The 27,755-nt window shown below is 38.9% G+C and overlaps 1 protein-coding gene across 4 annotated transcripts in view; it reads left to right on the forward strand.

The window, feature by feature from the left end:
- The window catches only part of ARHGAP10 (Rho GTPase activating protein 10), a 337,918-nt gene extending 311,954 nt beyond the window's left edge, over positions 1–25,964 (forward strand). For 3 of the 4 annotated variants that reach the window (XM_055085916.1, XM_028491746.2, XM_055085915.1), the window contains one exon: positions 25,782–25,961. In XM_055085916.1, the coding sequence (XP_054941891.1) occupies positions 25,782–25,945 (164 nt within the window). In that variant the 3' untranslated portion in view covers positions 25,946–25,961. Of the gene's footprint in view, positions 1–25,781 lie in introns of all 4 variants that reach the window. The other variant, XM_028491747.2, reaches the window with a different exon arrangement.
- The last annotated feature ends 1,791 nt before the right edge of the window (positions 25,965–27,755 follow it).

A 27,755-nucleotide genomic window follows, 5' to 3' on the forward strand; every position in this document is an offset into this window, starting at 1 on the left:
AAGTCAACCTGTACTTTCAGAGCTTCCTTTTAGCCCTTAGCTTCAGCTTCTGAGCCTAGCCAACTTCTTATTCTCTCCTTTCTCGTGTTCACTCTCTCAACAGAGTTGCTAATAAGGAGTAAAGCTGACTGGTTTGAATTGAGCCTTGTCTTATATCTCACTTATCCTCTGCTGGAAGTGTTAAAAAAATTAGTGAATGAGGCAAATGTTGGAAAGTAGGAGGGGAACAAAATCAAGGAGACGTAAAACAATACCTACTTGGGCTCATCGGCCCTTGAGCAAAACTGAGTTGACTCTATTTCATAAAGGAAATGACCAAAGAGGGAATCACATCTACTTTGGGGGGTATTTTTAGGAATTGAATCAGAATATCCAGTCATGTGTACATAGTTTACTAATCTTTTGGTCATTGGGCTGCTGAATGATTATTATTAATGCGTAAGAAGCTGCTGAAGTGGTATTTAGCACATCTTTTATGGAAATACTCAAAATGGTGTACAATCATAGCTTTCCTAATTTTTAGGCCATATAAAAATTCTTTAAAACTCTTTAATTGTAAGGGAAAAAAGAAGATGGACAAATATTTAATTCCTAGAGTCTGTTTTTACGTTCACCATCTATATGATGTCTTATTCTACATTTTGTCTTTTTATAACTTTACATTGATCCTTCTGGATTGCAGCCTTTGATTTTTCTGCAAGTTGTTAGAATCAGAAAAGGCCATGATTTTGGTCATGGGGTGATTTTGTTTTATCTTACAGGTCATAGATAAAGCAATTAAAACCTGTTATTTATCCTCTCCCCTCCCCCACCTATTATTTGTAGCTAAGCTTTAGTGAAACTCAAGTTGTGTGAAAAAGAATTATTTCAGGGAGAACAAAGTGGGATCCATATTTTGCATGTTCTAAAAAAAATAAATGAAGAGGTGGTGAAAATGCTTTTGAAAGGAAGCATACAGGGAAAGGATATTAAAAGGCTATGTTATTGATTATTACTTCGCACATTGAAAACTCTACCCTTTCAAAAAAAAAAATCTCTTCTTATCACCAGGACTTAAATGTTTTTTAGTAGCCTGAGTCATCTAATTGTCAACTCTATTTGAAGTTTTCAAAAGTTTATCTTTTTATGTATTTTTTCTTATTGATGGTAGTTGAGTCACTTCCCATGTTTATCTAGTTTTGGTTAAGGTATGCATTACTAGCCAACTTTGGCTGATGATTTTTCCAAAGTTTTTAGTTTATTATGAGTCCGATAGAAGGTTTAAATCCAAGTATGTTTCCACCTTTACCCTCCCCCCATTTATTCACTGTAGTACAAGTTAAATTTGACTTAATAAAATCCAGGACAAATTATTTTTGTTTAAAGTTAGGTAGATTATTTGCCAAGATTCAAGGAACTAGTTTGGATGACTGGAGATTTTCTTCAGCTGTATGATTTGGTCACAGATTTGGTATTTGAGTGAAGTGGTTTTGTGGTATGTTATTTCTTCTTCTGCACTGAGCAGGGTATGAAACCATGCGATGGACCCAACAGGCAACCTGGAAAACACTCAGAATTGGTTTCAGTTCAGCATTAGGCAGATCAGAAAGTCGTTATTAGCAGTCAGCAAGCCTGTTAGCATGAGCTGAAGTAGGATAGACCTAGAAGTGGAGAATCCTAGCTTAGCTGGTGTGAAATAGGAGAGACACCCTCTGCTGTTAGACATCGTTTTTATTGTGTTTTTTCAACCCCGCCACCCAAGTTTAATTAAAGACACTTAGTATCTTTACTTTAACAAAGGCTTTAATTGGCATTGGCACATTTAGCCATACTGCATACACAATGCTCACTTATTTTCTTTTTTAACATGTGATTTAATGGTATCAAACTTGTTATTTGCAGAAGACTTTAAAATTCTAGTTACTTGCTTAAAGATCTCTGTTGATGATTAAGATGAACTGAAATGGATGTATTATCTAGCTAGATTTCTTTAAATAGAGCAGATGTTAAATTTTTTCTGAAATTCTTTTTATTATTTTGTAGAAGCCATATCGTTCATTTTCATATAGCATTTAATAGTCTCACACACCTCAAAGCTGAGTAGATTTGGCTACATCAATTGTTGGGAAATAGCAAAATATGAGGTAGGCTGCTAAGTGCTAAAAAGAAGATGAAAAAATCAAAGGCTTCCTTTTATTTCGTTCTCAGGTTATCTTTCTGTGTTTTTATTTCCTTAGAAGTGGTAGTAAAGTAACTCTAAAAAAGTTTAGTGTATGTTGTGTTTTTGTTTATACCTGCCTACTCCAAATTTATGTCCTTCCTACCTCTTTTTTTAATTATATAAATTTCAGGTGTACAGCATTATAATTTGACATCTGTATACACTACACAGTGATCACCTCCACAGGTCTAGTTATCATCCGTCACCATACACTTGACCCCATTTACCCCTTTCATCCACTCCCCAATCCTGTTCCTCTCTGGTAACCACTAATCTGTTCTCTGTATCTATGTGTTTGTTTTATTTTTGTTCATTTGTTTTGTTTTTTAAGATTTCAGATGTGAGTGAAATCATATGGTATTTGTCTTTCTCTCTCTGACTTACTTCATATAGCAAAATACCTCCAGTGTCCATCTATGCTGTCACAAATATCAAGATTTCATTCTTTGTCATGGCTGAGTTGCATACATACATATGCAGTATGTATGGTACACACATATATGTATTCATCTATTGATGGACACTTATGTTGTTTCCATATCTTGACTGTTGTAAATAATGCTGCAGTGAAAATTGGGGTGCATGTGTCTTTTTGAATTAATGTTTTTGTGTTCTTTGGATAAATACCCAGAAGAGGAATAGCTGGGTCATATGGTAGTTCTCTTCTTAACTCTTTGAGGAACCTCCATACTGTTTTCCCTAGTGGCTGCACCAAGTTACATTTCCAGAAATGGTGTACTAGGGTTCCCTTTTCTCCACATCCTCTCCAGCATTTGTTATTTATTGTCTTTGTTAATAACCATTCTAACAGATATGAGGTGATATCTCATTGTGGTTTTGATTTGCATTTTCCTAACAATGGATGATATTGAACACCTTTTCATGAGTCTTTTGGCCATCTCTATGTGTTCTTTTGGAAAACGTCTGTTCACATCCTCTGACCGTTTTTCAGTTGGGTTATTTTATTTATTTATTTTTGCTTTTGTTGTTAAGTTGTATGAGTTCTTTATATATTTTGATATTTTTAGATATTAATGCCTTATTGGATATGTGATTTGCTAATATCATCTCCCATTCAGTAGGTTGCATTTTCATTTGGTTGATGGTTTCCTTCGCTGTGCAGAAGCTTTTTAGTTTGATGTAGTCTCATTTGTTTATTTTTCCTTTTGTTTCCCTTGCCTTTGAAGTCAGATCCACAAAAACATAACCAAGACCGATGCCAGTGATGTTACCACCTCTGTTTTCTTCTAGGATTTTATGGTTTCAGCTCTTACATTCAAGTGTTTAATCCATTTTGAGTTGATTTTTGTGTGTGGTGTAAGATAGTGGTCTAGGTTCATTCTTTTGCATGTTGCTGTCCAGTTTTCCCAATGCCGTTTATTGAAGAGACTGTCATTTCTCCATTGTATGTTATTTGTTCCTTTGTCATAATTTAATTGTCCATGTATGTGAAGGTTTATTTCTGGACTCTCATTCTGTTCTATTGATCTGTGTGTCTGTTTTTGTTCCAGTACCACACTGTTTAGATTACTATAGCTTTGTAGTATAGTTGGAAGACAAGGAGTGTAATACCTCCAGCTTTGTTGTTCTTTCTCAAGATTGTTTTGGCCATTTGGGGTCTTTTGTGGTTCCGTACAATTTTTAGAGTTATTTGTTCTGCTTCTGTGGAATATGCCATTGGCATTTTCATAGGGATTTCATTGAATCTGTAGAGAACATGGATATTTTAGCAATATAAATTCTTCTAATCCATGAGCATGGAATATCTTTGCATATATTTGTGTTTTCTTCAGTTTCTTTCCAGTGCCTTATAATTTTCAGTTTACAGGTCTTTCACCTCCTTGGTTAAATTGATTTCCAGGTATTTCATTCTTTTTGTTGCAGTTGTAAATGGGATTGTTTTCTTAGTTTCTGTTTATGGTAGTTTGCTATTAGTGTATATAAATGCCACAGATTTCTGTATATTGATTTTGTATCCTGCAACTTTAATGAATTCATTTATTCTAACTGTTTTTTTGGTGGAGGCTTTAGGGTTTTCTCTCTATGGTATCATGTCATCTGTGGGTAGTGACAGTTTTACTTCTTCCTTTCTGGTTTGGATGCCTTTTATTTCTTTTTCTTACCTAATTGTTGTGGCTAGGACTTTCAGTACTATGTTGAATAAAAGTAAGGCGAGAGTGGGCATCCTTGTCTTTTTCCTGATCTTACAGGACAAGCTTTTAGCTTTTCACTGTTAGGATATGGTGTTAGCTGTGGGTTTGTCATATATGGCCTCAATTATGTAAAGGTACATGCCCTCTATACCAACTTTGTTGAGAGTTTTGAATTTTGTGAAATGCTTTTTTGGCATCTGTTGAGATGATCATATGGTTTTTATCCTTAATTTTGTTGATGTGATGTATCATGTTGATTGATTTATGGATGTTGAACCAATCTTACATCCCTGGAATAAATCCCACTTGATCATGATGTAAGATCCTCTTAATGTATTTAATGTATCATTGGATTTCATTTGCTAATATTTTGTTGAGGATTTTTTTCATCTATGTTCATCAAGGATATTGGCTTGTAATTTTCTTTTTTTGTGGTGTTCTTGTTTGGTTTTAGCATCAGGGTAATGCTGGCTTCATAAAATGTGTTTGGAAGATTTCTCTCTTCTTCAGTTTTTTTGGAAGAGCTTGAGAAGGATAGGTATTAAATCTTTGAGTGTTTTGTAGAGTTCACCAGTGAAGCCATCTGCCTGGGCTTTTGTTCGTTGGGAGATTTTTGGATTACTGTTTCAACCTCCTTACTAGTAATTGGTCTATTCAGATTTTCTATTTCTTCATGATTCAGTTTTGAAGATTGTGTGTTTCTAGAAACTGATGCACTTCTTCTAGGTTGTCCAATTTGTTAGCTTGTAATTGTCTGTAGTAGTTTCTTATGATTCTTTGTATTTCTCTGGTTGTTACTTCCCGTCTTTGATCTCTGATTTTATTTAGTTGAGCCCTCTCTTTTTTTCCCTTGGTGAGTCTAGCTAAAGGCTTGTCAATTTTGTGTTTTCAAAGAACCAGACCGTAGTTTTATTGATCTTTTCTATTGTTTTTTTTTTAATGTCTTTCATTTATTTCCACTCTTGATTATTTCCTTCCTTCTACTAATTTTGGACGACTTTGTTCTTCTTTTTTCAGTTCCTTTAGGTGTGAAGTTACTTGGAGTTTTTCTTGTTTCTTGAGGTAGGCCTGTATTGCTATGAACTTTCTTTGCTACATCTTGTTGATTTTGGCATGTTGTATTTCTGTTTTTATTTATCTCTTGGTATTTTTTTATTTCTCCTTTGATTTCTTCAGTGAGCCATTGGTTGCTCAGTAGCATGTTGGCTTATCTCCATGTTTTTGTGGTTTTTCCTTTTGTTTCTTGTGATCGATTTCTAGTTTCATACCATTGTGGTTGGAGAAAATGCTTGATATGATTTCAGTCTTCTTGAGACTTGTCTAGTGACCTAACATGTAATCTGTCTTGGAAAATGTTCCATATGCACTTGAAAAGAGTGTGTATTCTGCTTTTGGATGGAATATTCTGTATTTGTATATATCTGTTAAGTTCATTTGGTCTGATGTGTTGTTTAAATTGTGTTTCCATATTGATTTTCTGTCTGGATGATCTATCCATTGATATGAGGTGTTAAAGTCCCCCACTATTATTGTATTGCCTTTAATATCTCTTTATGTCCATTAATATTTGCTTTCCTATATCTTGGTGCTCCTCTGCTGGGTGCATATACATTTATAAATCTTATATCTTCTTGCTGGATTGACCCCTTTATCATTATGTAATGCCCTTCTTTGTCTTTTATTACAGTCTTTGTTTTAAAATCCATTTCATCTGATATGAGTGTAGTTTCTCGAGCTTTCTTTCATTTCCGTTTGCATGGAATGTCTTTTTAAGTCCCTTCACTTTGAGTCTCTGTGTACCCTTTCTTCTGAAGTGAGTCTCTCTCGTTTCAGCCGTTCTGCCTTTGATGGGCAAATTTAGTCTATTTACATTTAAAGTTATTATTAACATGTATGTACTTATTGCCATTATGTTAATTGTTTCCTGGCTGTTTTTGTAGTTCTTCTCTGTTCCTTTCTTCTCTTTCTTGCTTCCTTTGTGTCTTGGTGGGTTTTTGCGCGTGCACGCGCACATGTGTATGTGTGTTATGCTTACATTCCTTTGTCATTTTCTTTTGTGTGTTTACTGTAGGGTTTTTTCCTTGTGGTTTCAGTGAAGTTTACATATAACATCTTATGTAAATAGTAGCCCATTTTAAATTGGTAACCTCTTAAAGCTTTGGAATGTGTCCAAATTTATCTTTTTACTCCCCCCATCACATTTTATACCTTTGATGACACATTTTACATCTCATTTTGTGCATCTTTTAACTAATTATTTTAATTTTAGTTAAGTTTACTACTTTTGTCTTTTAACCTTCATGTTTGCATTTTAAGTGGTTTCACTACCTGTATTATATATTTACCTTTTCCAGTGATATTTTTACTTTTATGTGTTTTCTCATTATTAATTAGTGCCATTTCTTTTCAGCTTAAAGAAGTCACTTTAGCATTTCTTGTAGGGCTGGTTTAGTGGTGATAAACTCCTTTAGCTTTAGCTTATCTGGGAAACTCTTAATCTCTCCTTTAATTCTGAATGATAACTTTGTGGGTACAGAATTCTTGGTTTGAAGTTTTTTCTTTCAGCACTTTGAATATGTTGTGTCACTCCCTTCTGGACTGTAAAGTTTCTGTTGAAAAATTTGCTGATAGCCTTATGGGGTTTTTCTTGTATGTAGCAAGTTGTTTTTCTTTTGCTGCTTTTAGGATTGTCTCTTTATCCTTAACTTTTACCATTTTAATTGTAATATGTCTTGGTGTGTGTCTTTTTGCTTTCATCTTGCTTGGAACTCTTTGGGCTTCCTGGACCTGGATGTCTCTTTCCTTCCACAGATTAGGGAAGTTTACAGCCACTGTTTCTTCAAATAAGTTTTCTGGCCCTTTCTCTCCCTCTTCTCTATCTGGGACCACTGTAATATAAATATTATTCTTCTTGATGTTGTCTTAAAGGTCCCTTAAGCTATCTTCACTTAATTTTTGTTTTCTTTTTGCTGCTCTGTCGTGTTGTTTTCTCTTCCAGCTTGCTCATTCATCCTCCTGCCTCATTTAGTCTGCTGGTGAACCCCTGTAATGTATTTTTCAGTTCAGTTATAACTTCTGTTTAGTACTTGCTTATATTTTCTGTCTCTTTGTTGAAGTTCTCATTGCGTTCATCTATTCTTCTCCCAAGTTCAGTGAGTACCTTTATGACTATTAATTTGAACTCTGTGAGAGGTAGATTGCTTATCTTTGTTTCCTTTTGTTCTTTTTCTGAGGCTTTGTCTTTTTCTTTTGTTGGAACATATTCCCTTGTCTCCTCATTTTGCCTCATTTTGTGTTTGTCTCTATGTATTAGGTAAATCAGCTATCTCTCCCAGAATTGAAGGAATGGCCTTATTTAGGAGATGCCTTGTGGGGCTCAGAAGTGCATTCCTGACTGGCCACCAGAGCCAGGCATTCAGGGAGTATCCCCTATGTGGGCTGCATGTGCCCTCTTGTGGTGGGAACGTGGCTGCTGGTGCACTGTCTGGTGGACCGGGCTGGGTCCCGGACCATTAGTACCTTTTTATATAAAGAGAGACTGTTGTGTTTGCCCTATATACAAGGGAAGTTCATGAGGCTGTATGAGGTATATGCTTTGCTATTTTCTCTTCAAGGCAGAAGAAACATTTTAAAAGAAAATTTGGTGAGTGAGAAGAAGATTATCATCTGAATTTTGACTAAGCTCTCCCATTCTTCCTTTATGCTAGCTCTAATTTTAAACACAACTAGACATTCACAGGACTAGTTTTATTTGTATCTTCTTTGGTAATTAGGTATTCTTTGCCTGTCTTCTTTTGTACATGGTATAGCAGTTTGTTTATTTAGACAACAGAAAAGATATGACTTATAAAGAGTTGAAAACAAAATCATCTTGCAAGCCAATTGGCAGGATTTAATATTATTTTAGGGTAGTTCTTACTTGGGTATCGTTAGGTTGGCACTTTCCCACTTGGATCCCGGACGTGCTAACTGGAGCACATTTTGTTGAACATGTATTATTGTAGTCCTACAGTGTGGTAGAGAACATGACGAGGATGCAGAGCTTTATAAGCAAAAAAGTGAAAATACAACTGTCGAAGGGGAGATGGGTTAACAATAAAGCAGGACCATTTTCCTCTTTTCTTAAAGGAAGAACCTATCCTGATATGCATCATTCTGTAAAATCAGGATGGGACAAATCTGTCTTGTAGGAGTCAAGAAGGCCATGGTAGAAGGCTGGTTTAAGTAATTTAAGCTTAGGTTGATGTGGGCTTGAGTCAGCACTAGGAGTTGAAAATAAAATGGATATCTGGTAGAAATGTTAAAGCAAGTTGTTGGGACTTCTCCACTGACCAGGTGTGGAGGATGAAGGCAGCTAATCAACACAGATGTCATCAGCCACATTGTAGGCTCATAGGTAAATCTTTTCCTTGTGTTTATGTCTTAGTTTTGTCCTGAGGCTTTAAAAAAATATATATCTTTAGACCATCTTTCCATCAAAAGGAAGAAATCATCTCATCTTGTTAGTGTCTTCAATGCATATAGTTATATGTAACTTGTTTAGAAAATAGGTTTGGTATAAATAGTGTATGTGGAAAGCCAGTGGACAGAGAAATGTTAAGTAATGACAAATGTTATGTCTTCTTAGAGAAAGATTAGTCTCATAATTATGAACAGTGTAGAGCTCAGTTTTCTCATACTTTACCTCACAGACTTATATCCATTCAGTCACAGGCTTATGTAAAGGATGGGCGGCCCCCACCATACTCAAAGATGTTTATTTCTGTAGAAGTGAAGGATGCAGAGCTGACAGTCACGGCAACAATGCACTGTCTAATCTCAGTTCCCAAGAGAGTATCTTTAGAGGGGTAGATTGGGCATTTGGGATTGACACGTACACACTGCTGTATTTAAAATAGATAACCAACAAGGACCTACTGTATATCACAGACAACTCTGCTCAATATTCTGTAATAACCTAAATGGGAAAAGAATTTGAAAAAGAATAGATACATGTATATGTATAACTGAATCACTTTGCTGTATACCTGAAACTAACAACATTGTTAATCAACTGTGCTCCAATTAAAAAAAAAAAAAAAAAAAGGAAATGACCTTCATGAAAGCATGCTTTCGTAAGTGAATTGTTACTACCCCGTCCTCCCTCAAATTGTATCAGGACACTTATGTGAGAGAAGAATCACTGTAAAACCATTGTTGATGTGGATTTTCAGAGACCTTCTACAGCTATTGACATTTCCTTATAGACATATCTGATCAGCTTGCAGAGATTAATAATCAACCCAAGTAACCGGCCGCAAGCAGATCTTTGTCTTATGCTTGGTAAACTCCTCTCTATTCTTACCATTTTTTTGCATGACGCTTCATGGGTAGATTCTGGATAATAACTTTCCAAAGGCTGAGCCATCTTACCACCTCCTCTGAGCAAAGTCATGATTCCTTGGCATGGAATTACTGTGTTGTGAAGTTAAATCTAAGACCGGGCTTGAATCCAGTGACAGGCTCTGTCGACAGATTATTTCTCACTTTTGATGAGATCAATGGGTTGGAAAAGGCAGCCAGAAATGTCAGGGCTGTGATTGAGTTGTGACCTGCCCATAGATCATGCCCGCTGCTTCCCCTGCACCGGCGTCTCCCCAGACGCTTCCTCGAAGCTCAGCCCCCCTAATGTTAGTGACAGAGCACGAGGCACCTTCTTATATGACTTCCTCTATAATCTTAACTATGCTCCTGTGTGGGATGAACATTTCCCCCTCTCTCTGGAGGGGGAAGAAAAAAGGTCTTATTTAACGCCTTAAAAAAGTTCATGGCAGGTAACTAGAATTTATAGAAGAGAGAAAAATTCTTTAAAGCTCGTCTCCCTGTGGTGTGGGTTTTTTCTTCACTTCTAATAGCTTTTATTTTAATTTCTAGTTCTGAATTCAAGCAGCTGTCACTCTCTTTATAGCCCTCTTTGAAACACTTACAACGTAGGAGGTAGCCGGGCTGTCTAAGAAACATCTTTTCAAACCAACTGAAGTATTGTTTATCCTGAATGAAATAGAGTTTTTAAGGCTGTCAGGAGTGACTGATTTGAAACATTTCCTTTGGTAGCTAGGAAGATGAGGAGAAATCTTGAAGGGGAAGGTATTATCTCAGTGTGGCCAATTCCAAGCAATTGTTATTACTCAGAAAACTCTTATGGACCATGATAAAAATTACCAGGAGATAAGAGTGCTGTCTACAATTAATATAACCAAACAAACCTGTGGCCAGTTTATTTGTACTTACTGAATCCTTCCCAGCTGTTGAGGAAAAAGAAATGATGTGAGATTGAGTCAACTGTGGAGGCTACTCCTGTAACTAGTTGTCTCTCCTTGCCTTTTATGAACTCTGGGTTGCAACTTTGCAGCCTGGCTCCTTCTGAATGCTCATTCTGCTTGGCATGGCATTCTTGTGTGTCTTCTAGGCAGTATTTAGAAGGAGTCCAATGTCAGCCTTGGATGGAAAAAAAAATCTTCAAGCCTATTACAGTGAATTATACGGCTGACATTTTGCATGTACTAATATTTGTTCTCTGAACTCAGCAACATGAGTCTTTGAGCTTGAATTGTGATGTTGGCTGTGGTTTTATTTTTCTCTTTGGGTCAGAATAGAAATAGTGACTCTTTAAGTCTCTGGTTATTATCTTAGATATTTTAAAGGTGGGCTCTTTTTCTTAAAAATTTTAATAGTTAATGTGAGAACAGGATACAAAATTTGGAGGGTAATAATAGTGCACAGTTACAGATACCATACTATATGCCAGCTATTGTTGTTAGCAATATTTGTTAAACTTAGGTAATCCTCATAACAATCCTATCGGTAGTATTATTATCCGTATTTTATAATTGGGGAAACTGAGGCTCAGAGAAGGTCAGTAGCTCACCTGAGTCTCCCGGCTAGTGAGTGACAAAGCCAGGATTAACCAGTCCCATTCCAGAGTCTGGGCTCCTTACCACTCTGCTCAAGTGCAAACCCAAGTGCCTCAACAAATGGTCTTCTCTTCTCTGGAGTTTTCCATGGCCAGTCTTTTCAGAGATGTCATGTGCCTTTCAAACAATACATTGATTTATTCTTTTTTTTTAATTTTAAGAGTGATTCTTAGTTTTTCCCTTAAAAACAGTGGCTAGTTTTGTTGGAGAGGAATCAGAGTGATGGTTTTGATGAAGGAGATGAAGGAGAAGAAAGGGCCAGAGATGAGGATGGATTTAAACCTGGGACACAATACACTGTAACAAAAATGGGTCCTCTAAGAGAAAGGAGTTGCTCATTTTTATGGGTAAGGAGAGGGAAAAGCAATCGTTTTATTTCAGTATTATATTTACTTTATCGTGATGTATATACCCATTTACCTACATGAACAAATATCTGGTCTTATGTTAGTTGCAGTAAGGTGAAAAGTCTCTATTCAATCCCATCAGCTCAGTCCCTGCAAACCAAATCTGTAACCACTGCTATTAATAGATTGAGCCATGTCAGAGGGCCAGCTCTCAGTTCCAAAGTTATCTAATATTGGCAATTTCAAATGTTTTTTCATTTACATGTCATTTCAACCTATAGTTTCTTAAATCCTTTCAAAGTTAAAATTACAAATTGGATTGCTGGCCACTGTTATTAGGAGGGTCGTATCACATGAAACTGCTCTGCTGTTTGTCTATGTCAAAACTGATTGAATAGCAGCAGTTTGACTTGGTTCAACCTATAGTTTCTTATTTTTCCTTCTAGAATCCTTCATGTACATATAAGCAGAGATGAATATAGATTTTTATATATCCCCTGTGTGCGCAAAAGCTAGTTGTGCACCGTATTTTAAAAAACTTTATATCTGGTATTGTTTTCATATCAATACAAAGAGAGTGCCCTCTCCTTTTTCACTGCTGTATAGTATTCTGTGTGTTCTGTTGTGTGGGTGTGCTCCTAAAGGCCTTGTTCTCTAGCCAAACACAAGCAGATGGTACATGTCCTCAGCAATCACACACAGGCTTCTAGCCTTCCAAGGATCACAGAAATGTGTCCACAGAAATAATACACATGGTGTGATTTTGAATGACTAAAGAAAGTTATAAAATAGAATTTCAGAATAGCCTGACTTCTAAAGGGAAAACTACATGAATAAATGTATAAGCATAGAAATAAATCCGGAAGAATATTAATCAGTTATGACAGTGGTTTTCCTTAGGAAGTGAGAGAATGATGATTTTCTTCTTTAAACATATCTGTATTTCTTTTTCCTTGTTATATACATGTACATGCATACATATATAAGTACACATACACACACATGCATCATGCATCCAAGGATGTGTATTTAAGTTACGAAAGTTTCAGCCTAAAACTGATGCAAGTTGTGCTTGTTATTTGGCATGTTGGGTGTAAGTTGAAGATTTTGAAGTGCAAAGAATGAAGCAGAGCCCAAGAAAAAAGCATATGGAGTCCCGCTAGCATGAGTTGACCTGGAGAAATTTCATTGGCAGTACATTGAGAATGGGGAGCTGTCACTGCTTATTAGTGTTTTCCTGTTGGATTTAATGCATCTTTCACCTTCTACCTGGGCTGCTCTCAAAGTCACATTGTCCTAGCATTTTGGGGATCACTATCACTGGAAATACTTAGGCCACAAAGAGTTTTACTGAATGGTAGAATTATTTGTGGTTACATTTGGATTTAACCTAACCTGGATTTGAATCCCTGTTCTCTTACTGTCTTATATGACCTAGGCAAATCCCCCTTGAAGCCTCATGAGTTTGGGTCAGTAAACTTCCACATGGCTTTTCCAAGAACAAATGAGTTAATGGCTGTAAACCACCCAATATTTAGTGAATACTCAATTTTAGCTTAGATTTTCCTGAGGGCCTGATGTATAGAATAGAGGGCTTCAAATATATTTTCCTATGTGGTATACTTTCCAAGAAAATGTACTTTAGTCTTTTGTTTTTGGTTATTTTTGTCCAGCTTAATTAGTTTATTGGTTGCTACCTTAAACTGGCAATTGATAATAATTTACATTGTTCAGGTGAAAAGAATGATGTGATGGGGGAGGAGGATAGGTAAGTAGCTAGGAGTCCAACAACCCTCCTTTCTCAGCTGGACTGGAGTGTGTTCTGAGCACATTGCTCTAAATTTCCTGAGCTGTCAAAATGTCAGTCTCCCTCAGAAGTTTGTGCAAGACAGCTTGATTCAGTATCTGATTACTTTTTGGTTCCGAAGGATAATCGTAGATGGTGGTTATATTTTTTGTTTATATAGGCAGAAATCTCAGTCCATAAATAATGCCTCTGGACTGTGATTATGATATAAAAATGCTCTCTGCTTTACAGAGTAAAGCAATTTGCTTTGACTTCTATTGACATTGCAGCTGAACTGGTCTTATTCACTTAGTAATTGAATTGCTTCTGCCTTCCATTGACCTTGTAAGTAGCAGAGGTGGTTCCTGGAGTTGTAACCTAATGCCTGTTAGCTGCCGCTGTAACGTTATAATGGGGTCTGTGTTTTATGTCACGCGATTAGAACACAGCTGATTCCCTCATCAGCGTTTCTAGCATACACTTTTGGCATGTCTTAGCCATTCGGTAGCTTTTCAGGCAGGCGTTATGCTTAATTTTTAATATCTTCAGGCAGTAGAAAATAAAATCTGCTTTATAATTGTATGGCAATTTCATTACATCTTTTCATGCCTTACTGTGACAGTTTAATGTATAGTTTAGGAGTTGACTTCTCTCTTATTCAGTTTTCTGGGGGGGATGCATATGTATGTGTACTTTTGTTTTTTGGACTTTTGGGACTGGGGGTGGGAGGTTATTTCATTGAGAGTCACATTTCCCTTTCCTAGACATGATTTCAGATAAAGAAATTGTATTACCCAAGGGAATTATTCTTAGCTAGCCACTGACTGTCATTAACCTGCATGTTATTTAGCTTTATCATGGTTCCCATTATGGTTTGTCTTGTTTGATGAGGCCAAATGAAACTGGGGCATCTTGCCTCACCACCCCCAGCATGACATTGCTTTAATTTGCAGCAGAGCTGAGAATTGGGATCAGTGGGACTTTAGGAACCTTTCCTTCCACTTGGCAATTATAACTGGTCTCTCAGTGCACCTTTCACTGCTGAGAAATACAATTAGCGTTCTTTCCTTAATGGGCAGTTGGCAGGGTTCATTTCTTATCCCCCCTCCCCTTTGTTTCCTTAATGGAAGAGTTTCTGATCAAAGAATCTAAACTGTTTTCTCTTAGTAGTCATTTACTACCTACTGCTCTGTGGACAGCAAAGAAGAATTCCCTTTGAATGGGAGGGTTGGATTTGGTTTTTTTAAAGAAAGATACCCAATTACATTAGCAATTTTAAAAGTTCAATTTTAAAGTCAAACTTTGAGTCTCCTAACCTAACTTTATTTTTCTAACTAAAGAAAGGAATTACCTGTGTATGTGTGTGTGTGTGTGTGTGTGTGTGTGTGTGTGTGTACGTACAAACTAATGTACAAGATAATATGATATAACTCTTTAGGCTTATGTTTTTCGAAGGATAAGAATAAATATCTGGCCTGAAAAATATATCGACTTTACTCTTTGTCTTGCTTTGGATTCCTTTTTTTGGGGGGGCGGGGAACTTCTTTTTCTCTCTATAGATCTTATCTGTATAATGCCACTATTGCTAATGCCTTATAATGCAAGGTCTCTCAATTCCTTGGCCATTTTAGTTGAAGTAGACTAGCATATGGAAAGCTATGAAGGCAGTGCTGGGTTTTCTTTGGCTGGTTAGGTGTTAGTGGGGTTTGGGATCTGATCCTGACCCTTCTCAGCCATGCTGCTCACAGACTGCTCTGTTGTGCACTAGTCATTCCGTGTGTATACTGCAGCTTCTAGTTCGAGAAGCTCATAGGACTCCATGAGGTTCTGGGTGAGTATCTAAGTATGCTATGAAGAAACAGGCCTGTTCACCGTTTTTTTGTTTTTTTTTTTTTTTTTACTAGCCAAAGAGTGGGCTACTTGGACAAAACTAGTCTTAGATAATCCAGCTAGGCAGGACAGGCCGTCTTTCTATGTTGTTGGAATGTAGCCTTTTCCTGTTTTCCTCAGTCTCAATACATTTGGGCATCTGGTCACACTGGTATCTGCACGTCAGTAAATATGGGGATGCTAGCGGTAAGGACCAGATACAAATACAGAATACTGGACAGAACTGTAATCCTCCCTTTGGAGCAGTAGTGAGTGATAAGCTGTTGTGGAAGTCATGCTCCTTTACTTAGCATTGGAACCCTTGAATGTTTCAATGACTACAACAGTCTCACCCAGTAATTTGAAAGCAAGAAGACATTATGATGTACTTCTAAGACTTAGGTAGGAAGAGTGAGGCTATGGATGACTCAGGTGTTCTTGAGTGTCCTTGTTAAAAAGTAGAATGCTCTCCTAGATGGGTTAGTGTTCCAATGCAGTATGACAGTTCTATGATGTATCATTTCTCATGAGTTAAGTAGTATACTTTGACTTGTATTAACTGCATTTCAGGGACCAGCACCGCTTAGTCCATGCTACTTTTCCTGTACACAGGGTCATTAAAGAATGGATGGTGGCTATGTCCTTTGATCTCTATCAACCTTAAAATGCCACTGTTGGCACCCATCCCATCTGTTATGTTGGCCTTATGAACATTGGTAGGGGAATGTTTTCCTTCTACTGTTTCATATGTTGAAGCGTCTCACCAGCTCCTAGACAGATTTAGCTTTATTTATAGAGGTCACTTCCATATTTACTGTTCAGCATCAGGTTTGATATACAACGTCAAGTCCAATTGCATATTGAGCAGGGGGGAGGGAAAACATAAATTTTGGTTTATTCTAATTTACAGTAGTCAGTGCAGTATTAGAAACTAGTTTTTGACATGATGAAATACAGCAATTCAGACTTTATTTTAGCAGAGTAGAAATTACGTCAGAGTGTCTTTGAAATGAGTTTGGGAGTACTGTTCTTGATGGTAGGTACCCTTCTCCTTTTCAGTATGCTGTGTGTCCTGGGTGACCTTAGGAAGAAAGACCACTATGGCTCAAAGGAGATTTTATTGATGTCATAATATCTGCCACACGATGGAAACTAGGGCAGCCTGACTATTTTCTGCTTAGTTCAAAGGTTATATTTTGAACAGGCTTATATAAGTTAGCAAAACAAACAAAACTCTCCTCTTCCTGTGGCATTTCATCATCGTCTTCCCATTTCAGCCTCTTCCCATCACAGACTAATTCCCACAGCTATTAGTCTGTCTACTACTGTGACTTGTACCCAGACATGTTTTCCTTGAGGATAGCCTTTCTCAGTTCCCTACATGCTGTGCCCTCTTCAGCTTCAGACATTAAGCCTCAATTTTTGGTGCTTGAATCTTCCTTGGGTGTAGCATCATGAGAACAGACACACCAAGTGGGCAAAGAAGAAATTGAAATACTCTAAGCAAGACGTTATTGGTTATTATTGGGCAGCCCTGTTTAAAAGATAGAAAATGCAGAATGACAGGAGAGTCAATCCAGGCACAAGGGGAGGAGGGGCCTAGGGTAAATGTCACCACGGCAGCTTTTTTGCCCCCTGCTGGGGAAAGAATCTACCTCGTTTGGGCTGAAGCCACCCTCAATAGTAAACTAGGTCATGTTTAGCCTTGAGATTTATTTCTTTGTACTTAGGTAGTGAGTTTTTATATGTCTGGTCACATTTTCTAGTCGATTTCCACTGTGATTTTGGAGATTTTTTCCCCCAGAAAGTGTTACATACCAATCGATAATAAAAATAATAGCTAAGAATATTAGCTTTTCACTTTATGGAATAGCCCTGTGTACACTAATTATAGTATACAAGTAATCCCTGTTGAGTGAGCACACTAAAATATAAAAGAAATCAAATATGGTTTAGTAAATTCTAGTTTTGAGAGTTTTCCCTGGGTAAATGTAATGTGAATATTTAAACAGTCATGATGACCCTTTGACTGTCAGTGTTTAGGGAAATTGTCTGTTTAAATATGGCATAGAAAATGTTCTGAATCTTGTTTCCTAATCAATATTTTAGAGCTATAAAGTTTTCTTTGGTATTATTGTGCCATGTTTCAGAAATTTTGACATGAAATATCTTTATTGTCGAGTTCTAAATCTTTCTTAATTTCCATTATGATTTTCTTTTTTTTTTTTTTTTTTTTTTGTGGTTTGCGGGCCTTCCTCTGCTGTGGCCTCTCCCGTTGCAGAGCACAGGCTCCGGACGCGCAGGCCCAGCGGCCACGGCTCACGGGCCCAGCCGCTCCGCTGCACGTGGGATCCTCCCAGACCAGGGCACGAACCCGGTTCCCCTGCATCGGCAGGCGGACGCGCAACCACTGCGCCACCAGGGAAGCCCTATGATTTTCTTTTTAACCATATTTAGTTTACCAGCATATTGAAAAGGTAAAATCTATCCTTTCGTTTATTAAGTTCTAAATATTTTGTAATTTTGGTCTGAGAAGAGAGGATGTGTAATATCCATCCTTCAACATATTTCCTTAAAAATTCTTCGGTGGTCTAGTGGTTAGGACTCTGCGCTTTCACTGCTGAGGGCCCAGGTTCGACCCCTGATCGGGGAACTAAGATCTCACAAGCCTCATGGTGTGGCCAAAAGTAAAATAAAATAAAATCCTTAAAAAAACATTTGTTTTGAAGAATATTTATCCTCTGTTATTTCAAGGTGTGTGTGTGTCTAAAAAGTAGAACAGTTTTGTATTGTTGATTACAGATATTTCTCTCTCTCCCTGCCTGATAGCACTGTCTGAGAGGAGTGTGTTAAAGTCTCCAATAATGAGAGTTGATTTTTCTGTTTTTCCTTACGGTTCTATATATTGCTTGAGACTGTATCATTAGGTGCTTATCTTCTTGCTCCATCATCTTGTCCTTTTATCAGTATAAAATGACCCTCTTTATCTCTCATGTAGTTTATTAAGATCGTTGTGTATTTTGATTTATATTTGCCTAGTATAGCTTTATTTTTTTGAATTTCCAGCCTTGCTTTGTCTTTTTGTTGTAAGCATGTTTCTTGTAGTCAACATATTATTGGATTTGGAAAATATATTTGGAGAATCGCTGTCTTTTAATTGATGAGTTTAATCCATTTATGTGTATTATGATTACCATTATGTTAGGATTTCTGTCATTTTATAATTTTTATTTAATGCGCGGCATGTGGGATCCTCCCGGACCGGGGCGCGAACCCGGTTCCCCTGCATCGGCAGGCGGACGCGCAACCACTGCGCCACCAGGGAAGTCCTATAATTTTTATTTAATGACTTTTGATACCCTTTTGTTTTCTTTCCTCCTTTCTCTTTACAAAAGCAAATGTTCTTCTGCTGTTTCTAATAATGTTTATCCTGTTCTTGTTTCTAAGGTGGTTGCCTTATTTTGAGATTTATAAGCTTATTTTTCTGTTGGCTTCTTAAATTCAACTATGTTTCTGCTTCCATCTCTAATAAGATAAATATCCAGTGGACTCTCATTTCCTTTTTGGGCTACCCACCCCCACTATGTTGATATTTTCTAGATTCTAGGTTCTGGATCATTTTGGTTATTTTTTTTTTCCCTTTTCTTTTGTCCTAGAGTTTTTAGAAGACAATGATAGACGTTGAAAATCTCATATTGCTTCTTTTATTTAAATACTTGAAAACTGTCTTTTGGGAGTGTTATCATTGTAGTTCTTTATGTGGCAAACCTTGGGTGTTTTTAAAGTCTAATATGTTTATTACGCCCTCACATTTGATAGGCAGTTTGGCAGTTTGAATATACAGTTCTGTGCTCAAAATTCTTATCCTTCAATACTTGAAAAATGTTACTTCAATATTGTTCTGAATTCAGTTTTGCTGTTGAGAACTCTGATGTCACTCTGGGTCTTTTAAAAAAAAATATGGTCTGTTCTTTCTGTCAGGATGCTTTTTATTTTTTTCTTTGTATTTGATATTCTCAAATTTTGCAGTAAGGTATCTTATGTGCAGTATTTTCTTTATTTGTCTGTTTGGTACTCTGAGTCCTTTAGATTGAGGTCTTTGAAATTCTTTAATTTTGAGGAATTGGTCATTATTTCTTTAAATATTTCTTCCTCTCAATATACTTCTTTTTCTGGGATCTGAATGTTGGCAATTTCACTTCTCTTTTGTGTTACAAATCTCTAAATTGCTGAATTTCCGTTGTTGTTGAGTTTACTATCCTAGTTTTCTTTATGTTCTTAGAAACTGTAGGTATATGTCCATCGAGAAGGAGGATTTTGTGTGTGTACCTGTCGTTGGGACGACTTAGAGCCTCCTTCTCTTCCTTCTTTCTTTTTTCTGCTCCCTCTCCGGCTCTTGCCCACTGTGTTCACCAGGTTGAACCAGGTGCTTTGGTTCAGAACCAGCTATTATTCCTGTACGTAACTCTCATCCTGGGGAGGGGAGGGGGTGGGCTTATCAAATCTACTTTCCAGGCAAGTGGGGAACTTGGTCACAGATTTTTGGCCTCCATTTAGTGTGGTGAGTGTCTCCCAACCCCTAGTTCCACATGGGGAGCCTGGTTCTACCCCTGAACGATGCCTGGTGTATTGTAGATGTATTGACCTAAGGATACCACAGGATTTAAATGTCTATTGGTTCTGCTGGTTTGGATGAGTCATGGAGCTGGTAGACTTTTGGCTTGTACTCCCGCTGACTTCTGAAACTATTTCCTTTCTGTTTCTGTTTCACAGAGATGTGCAACAAGTTTTCAAGCGCAAATTTATTTTAAAAAGTCATTTCATTGCTGTTGTTGTTGGGCATATGTGAGAGGAGAGGTGGGTTTCCATTTAAAATTTCATTGCCATCTTGACTGGAAATTTCCTGATTCGCCTTTACTGTAAAAGTGTTACTGTGTTGTTACAAGTGCAGTTACTTTGTTCTGCACTTATAACAATAAATCTTTCTTTGATCCTAGTGACTAGCTGTTTGATATTTAGAAGCGTCTAAGATTATTCTGACGGGAAGCATATTTCTGTGCCAGCGGAACCACAGAGAGAGTCTGCTGTTGTCTTTCATTTAACCAAATACGTAACTGCAGAGTTTGTCAGAAGTTTAACTAATTCATTAGATCTCTTTCCCTTCCCTTCCCTTCCCTTCTTTTCTCTCTTTCTTTTCCTTTTTTTGCTTTTTTCTTTTCTTTTTTTTTTTCTTTTTCTTTCTTCTCTTCTGGACCCTTTCTTTTTCTTTCTTTCTTCTAATTCATAAGCCAGGATGTTTGAGAGAGGGGAGCATGTACCAGCCTTATAAGCGGAGACAGCTCATCTCTGATGAATAACAGAAACCTCCTGTGGTTTCAGCTCATACTCAAACATTCTAGGCTGAGTAGAAAACAGCAGGTAATGGATTCAAAGGGAACCATCTCTGACGTCTTAACAGTTAGGAAGTTTATTTGAGAGATGGACAAAGAAGAAATGAATGAAATGGGAGGGAAAACTCTAAGCCTCGTTCCCTCCAACAGCAGTTCTGTTTAAGTGAAATGAGCAGAAGGTGAGTGGAGAGAAGCACTTAAATCATCAGAACAAGAAAGTTCAACTATCTAGAGTAAAAGTTGATCAGCATGTTAAAATATAGGAGATAGGGCTTCCCTGGTGGTGCAGTGGTTAAGTGTGCCTGTCCATGCAAGGGACACGGGTTCAAGCCCTCATCCGGGAAGATCCCACATGCCACAGAGCAACTAAGCCCGTGTGCCACAATTACTGAGCCTGCGCTCTAGAGCCCACGTGCCACAACTACTGAGCCCGTGTGCCACAACTACTGAAGCCTGCACGCCTAGAGCCCGTGCTCTGCAACAAGAGAAGCCACCACAGTGAGAAGCCCGTGCACCGCAATGAAGAGTAGCCCCTGCTCGCCACAGCTAGAGAGAAGCCTGTGCACAGCAACGAAGACCCAGTGCAGCCATAAATAAATAAATAAATAGATAGATAGATAAACATCCTGTGTATTGTTAACTGTGGTAGAATTATCAAGTTCTTTTTCCCTCTTCCTGCTCAGTTTTCTGTCAGTCATTGAAGATCGCTTTAGTCTTTTCCTGAAAACAAAACACATGTGCCTGTACTCAGGGTCATAAAGAAACAGACTAAATAGTGAAATCCAGTAGCTGACATGAAAGGCATGTCCTCGTGAATACTTTTTTGGTCCATTTTTTATGCGAATCTATGTCTGGGCCAGAAACCTAAATACTTGTAAGATAACACTTCTCTCTGTTTACCATAGTAACAGCAATAACCACCACCACCACCATCAGTAAGGAGAAGGCTGCTCCTTACTCTGAAGTTCCTCCAGGGTTCTCTTCCATTTCTATATCTTCTCCTTTGCCCTCTCCATCCAGCGCTATGACTTCAACTCAACCCACATGCCTCTCAATAAAATCATCCCAGACATCTCTCCAGGGCTCTGGGGCTGTATAACCAGCTCTCCTTTGGACATCTTCCCCTCAATCTCTTACCCCCTCGAACCCAACATGTCTACAGCTGGTCTTATTATCTCCCACACGCAACTTGCTCCTTGTTTTTCATGCCCTATTTCAATGGATAATTCTACATTCACCCGGTTACCTAAAGCAAGAACTTGAGGGTCATGGTAGGTTCCTCTTTCACCCTTCACCTTCATTCACAGAGGTCCGATGACTGTAATACCTGAATATCTCTTGAATCTGTATCACTTCCTTGTTTAATCCCTGCGATAACTTCCTAATGCCTGTAGCACAAATCCAGACGCCTTAGTGAGATATAAAACGACACCCTACCACCTTCTGCTGTGTTGGCTTTACCTGACTGTCTTCTGCACCTTTGGGTTAGAGGCTGATTCTTCACCTTTGTAACTTGGCATCTGCAATGTGCCTTAGTATACATAAGTAGAACCTCAGTAAATTGAAGAAAGAGGGTGAGAGATGTTTGTGGCTTGAAAGGGGAGAGGATGATTATCAGAAGCTGCGTGCAGATTTTCTAACAATACTTTGAGATTTGTAGATTTTTTTTTCCTTCTTAATTCCTAGAGGCATTGGCTTTTCAATTTCATGATCTTTTCTGTGGCAGTGAGTCCACAGCCAGTATTTCCTGAAGCCTCCTGATTTGCCTGGCGCTGCATTGTGTTCTCTAAGGATTAGCAAGATGAGACATGGTCTCCACCCTCAAAAGATGCATAACGGAGGTGGGGAGCTAAAATCAGGTCATGAAAGCATTGACAGTGCAATGTAAACTTGACTTCTGCTTGCCTGCTGTCGTGAGAAAGGAGAACAAGCAGAAAAGGTGGTTGGCAAGAGATTATGGAGGAGGTGGGAATTAAGCTGGGGGTTGTGAGGAAGTCATTTTCTCTTCTAGGTGTGGTAGTTGTAGTCTAGTGAGTTTCTCATCTTGGAGTCTGTTCATAGCAAAAGCCCGTCAGCACCATTTTTGTTCGCGTACTTGGATCAACCCTGTTACTCGCAGGTGATGAGTCTGGAGTTGCCTGTTGAAGGGTAGCACCTAGGGAAAGAGGTTGTGTGACACTCTGGAGAAATGAAAGGTGAGAAATGACGAGGGTGTTGGACTGTAGTTCTCAAGTACAAATTAGTTTCATAGGATTTAAAATCTTTATTCCTGATATTGTCAAACATAGAATTTTTTAAAGCTTTATTGTTTTCCTACTAGTTAAAAAGAAGTCATTTAATTTTGGTGAACTAAAATTTTAGACTATTTAACCTTTACATGCCTGATATTAGTGTTTCCTCAAATGCAGTGATTCTCAAGTAGATAGCTCATTCCTGAACAGTGAGAGAGAGAGGAATTTTGTGCACATGGAAAGCAGGCTGAGAGATCTCTTCGTTTGATCACTTTGTGTAAACCTATGCCCTTGTATCAATATTCTTTTCACTTGAGGGCTCAGATTGCCACTGTTTGGAAGGAAGGAAGGGAGAAATTCTCTTACTAGCACGTGATTTAATATGTTGAGTGACAATTTGTGCTGTGTCAGTCTGCTTAGGGACAGGATTGGAGGGGGTGGTGATGAGCTAGTGTATATGGTTGTGAGAACCTTTCGGGTATCTTTTGAAAGGAACCTTAGACCCTTGGGCTCCACTTCCCCAAAGCTGCTTCTCATTGACACGTTTCTCCTTGTAGGAGTGAGTCAGGGAATAGCTGGGCCCAGACTCTCACTTGCTGCTTTGCTGTGTCAGGCCCTGCCCCAGAGACAGGGCCTGCAGCCCAGAGAGCAGAGGGCCAACATCCAGTCTCCTGCATCCAGGAAGCTGCTAGCGTGTGACCCACTCTGGAGGTTATCTTGTTCTGCTGCAGAGCTGGTCATATTTTGCAACTTCTAGCCAAGCCCTGAATTGGCAGCTGTCGTGCAGGTAAACGTTCAGGAGTTTACTTTAGACTCCGTGCTGGGGTTACATAGGAGACCTTCTTAGTTTTGAAGCGAGTTGTTGCCCAGGATGACTGAACGACACGCAGAAGGGTCCTGGAAAGCTGGAGCTCCAGGTCTCATTTGCAGGAAAGAACTGGATGGATTGAGCTATCCAGGCACAGGGGGAGAGGCAGCCTTTGTTTCAAAGTGGACTGTATCCCAGGACGAAAATAAATCCAAAGGAAATCATAGAGATCTGTCAGTGGGTTTGGGTTCATTTGCCTGAAAATGAGCCCTTCTTTTTGGGGCTGAATTATTCCAGTTAGCTAAATACATTTGCGGTGAAGGGCAGTAGAAAAAGGAACTTCACTGAAAGAGGAAGCATATGGTCTTCTGGGCTGTGTGTTTGTGAACGGAGAGAGAGCAAGGCTTTGTAGAGCGACTTTGCCCAGGGAGAAGACCTGCTCACAGAGATCACATTCACCTCTCACCCCACTGTATCTCTCTCCCTGACCATGCACTTAGGAAAGAAAAAGCTCAGAAAACCCCCTCACCGCAATCTTCTGCACGGGATCAAGCATCCCCCCTGGCTGCTTCTATAAGGGGTCCCTTCTTCAGCCATCATCACCCCCTCTAATTCCTCCTGGCCTGAATTCCACTTTTCCAGATCTCCACTTCTAAGATTCTTTTAGCCTTAGTTGTAAGCTAGGTCAGAGTTAAGTAAGAATTATTTTATAGTCAGTTTTCAAGATTAGTATCTTGGGAGCGAGCTTCATCAGAGCCCAGGATTGCTCTTGTGCTCCATTATTAGCAGAATTGAAATATTTTATACAGTCAGTTTTCAAGATTGGTATCTTGGGAGCGAGCTTCATCAGAGCCCAGGATTGCTCTTGTGCTCCATTATTAGCAGAATTGAAATCCATCTAAGATGGTTTTCCGAGAGCACGTTCCTCGCTGTTCCTGGTGTTCATACATCCTCTATCTCTGGGACTTGGGACTGAGGAAATACGAAGGTTAAATCAGCCGGAAGCTGTGTGTGGCTGGGGTGTGACCCCTCCACATTGTGTGTCATCTGCCATGGCAGTTTGTTGAGCAACTCTTGTGACCCAGCATTTATAAAATCAAGGCCAAGCCAGTGCTGTCTTAATAGAAATTTGCTGCCCCGGAGCAGTTACGATTGAATGGGGAATCTGACTACGGCTGAAGGGTCCAAGCTTCAACGCGGGCTGTTCAGATGTGTTAACGGCAGCTGGGAGTGTACCAGGAAAGCGAGGAGACCGGTCGAGGGACGCGGCCGCTCTTCTGAGCTTTTCTACCTTCTGCATTTCCCACCCAAGCCCATAACGTGTACAGATACAAACGCATTTCACAAAATGGTCCCCTGTGAACGAATAAGTCGTGTAACCCATTTAAGAAATGCATTTTCATTTGGGTTTAAGGTCATCCCCTGCAGTCACTGCAGGGGTCTGATTCTTGGAGAACATCCTCCCTAATGTTCACCGGGAAATGGAAGTTTCTCTGTGTCCAGGATTGAATAAATTGGGCTATTAAATTGCAATTCGAGACACCAGCTCAGAAGATAAGGTCCCTTTCAAGTCGTTGAATTTGTTATGACCGGGTGGTGATTGGCAGTGGCTTAAAGGGCCATCACGTGACTAGAAAGTGAGAGGCTGGACCCTGCAGCACTGGTGTACTGCTCTGGATTGTTTTCGAGGTTATCACTGATTTATGACTGTGCTCCTTAGAGACCAGGAAGTCATTGTGGCCTCCATTAAGGCTTTCACCTTCCGTTTGATCTGATTTGGATTATTGTTTTTTCTTGTGGGGAACACACTTCTCACTTTGTATTACCTATAATTTATTTTAAGCATCTTTGGTTAAAATTAAAAACAGAAAGAAACCACCAACATCCCCAAAGACAGGGCACCAAAATACTCTCAGGCTGCATTGTAAATGTAATTTTGGATATAATTTGATTGACTAATCAAGTGATACCATGTAGTTATTAGTGGAGTTTTTTTTTTTTTCCTCTGAGTATTTGAAAGTTGATGGCTTTTTCTCCTCCCCAGGTGACCGTCCCAATCTTCCTAAGGAGGACACTCCTCCCAGCAGCCTGGACTCATTTTCCTCCCCATCTCCCACGGCTGCCGCGGCCCATGGGCCCCCTGGACCAGACAGAAACCACCTTCTTGCAGATGGGGGTACCTCTGGGGATTGGACATCCACTGCGTAAGTAGCTGTGCTTTTCTGTTTGGCGCTGAGGGAAGGAGGGCCCTGAAATGAAAGTGGCCCTTCACTTTGAAGTTTATGTGGCAGGTCGATACTGAAGCCGTTAGATCTCAGGACCTTTGTTCTCTAATTAGTGGGGCTGCCAAAAGGAGAAGGGTCCCTAAAACAAGGCCTTTCTTTAGTGGGGTGTCTGCGTTCCCAGTGTGGAAGGGGTGGGCAGGTGCTATTTCAAATCTGTTTTAAGTTCAATTCATGGCAGTTTGGGGTTGCAGGAAAGAAGTTTGTTATTGTCCTGCTTGGGATGTTTTCTCGCTAGTTATTGCAAACTTTTAGAAAGATGCAAACGCATGCATTGTGATCAGTAGACTTTCAAGGCTTTCTATTGGATGAGATCTTAGTTATATGAATTTTTGCAAGCTTTATGCTAGTGTCCTGCTCTGTGTACTCCGTAGCACCCTGCATAATTGACAACTGATGGTTGAAATACCTGATCTTAGTTTCTCAGTTTGGTTGAGTGCCAACCGTGAAGCAGATCAGCTCAGGTGTATTAGGACAAATCATACCAATACAAACAAAATACCATGGACCTGGTTTGACTCCATGAGGGCTTGTCTTTCTCTGCTTCCTGAGGCTGTGGAGTAAATGCAGATTGGTGGAGGTGTGGCGCATCAGATTTCAAACAGATGCTCAGAGAAGGGAAAAAAAAAAAAAGAACTCTGCTAATAATTACACGACATTACTTGATTACTCAATCAAATGACATCCAAAAATACATCTATAATTCAGCCTGAGAGTATTTGGGTGTCCTGTCTTTAAAGTTAAAAAAAGAAATGTTTTCAAAAAATCAAAGTTGCTTAAAATAAGTCATAGATAATGATGTCATTCTACCCTAGCCGGGCTGGGCATTCTTGGGACTTTAAATGGAATTGGAGAGTGTTTCTCACATCACTTGGCTTTTTATAGTTACTGCTGGATTCACATGAACTCATTATGAACTTATTAAGTATTACAAGAGGCTGGGAGAAGTTTGGCATGCTAAAATTTGGGGGCGACCTGAAGACTCTGAAAATCTAACCGAAAATCCAAGTGGAACTCAAAATATGGGTACGCATTCTCCAGACGAGATTTTTTTTTCCCTTCAGAATTGTCCTATATGTATATTTAAATGCTGGAGACTGCGTACTGTGGATTTAAACCACGGAGTACTCGAACAGGCCTGTCAGTTTTACTATTCTTTTTTCAAAATAAAAATACTCTTTCACTTTTGTGCTACAAGCAACAGTGACAGTGGTAACATAGAAACCCAGCCTCTGCAATGCTGGGCACTGTAGCAGTGGAATTTGGGGTATGTGTGTGTGTGCGTGTGTGTGTTTTAAAGCACAAGCCAGGTCTCTAATTATTCCTGTCAGTAAGTGTCTGTCACAGTCAGTGGAGGGCATTTTAGTCAGTGCTTCTTATTCCACAGTGGTTCTGTGGAGAAGTGACATTCCAAGCCACGATGCAGGCAGTGCTCAGTTCACAGCACATCCGTGGCTGAAACATGAAGAGCTTGATATTTCTGGTCATAAATCAGATGAGGAGTGAATCCCCCCCAGCTTCCTAGTCATACAAATTTTAAAATGTCGTGGAAAGCACTCCAACCTTTGAGAGGCCTGAAAGGGAGGGGGCAAAATAAGTAGTTGAAACAAGTCTGGAAAGGAGATTTTTGTTATAATGGAGACTTTCTGCTACTTGAAGAGCTTGATTTTTTGTTTTCTGGGCACTGGGTAAAACGCATCTCTCTCTTACATATATATAATAGAATTCCTGTGTAT

Source organism: Physeter macrocephalus, chromosome 7 (genome assembly GCF_002837175.3).
Source record: "Physeter macrocephalus isolate SW-GA chromosome 7, ASM283717v5, whole genome shotgun sequence".
NCBI lineage: Eukaryota > Metazoa > Chordata > Mammalia > Artiodactyla > Physeteridae > Physeter > Physeter macrocephalus.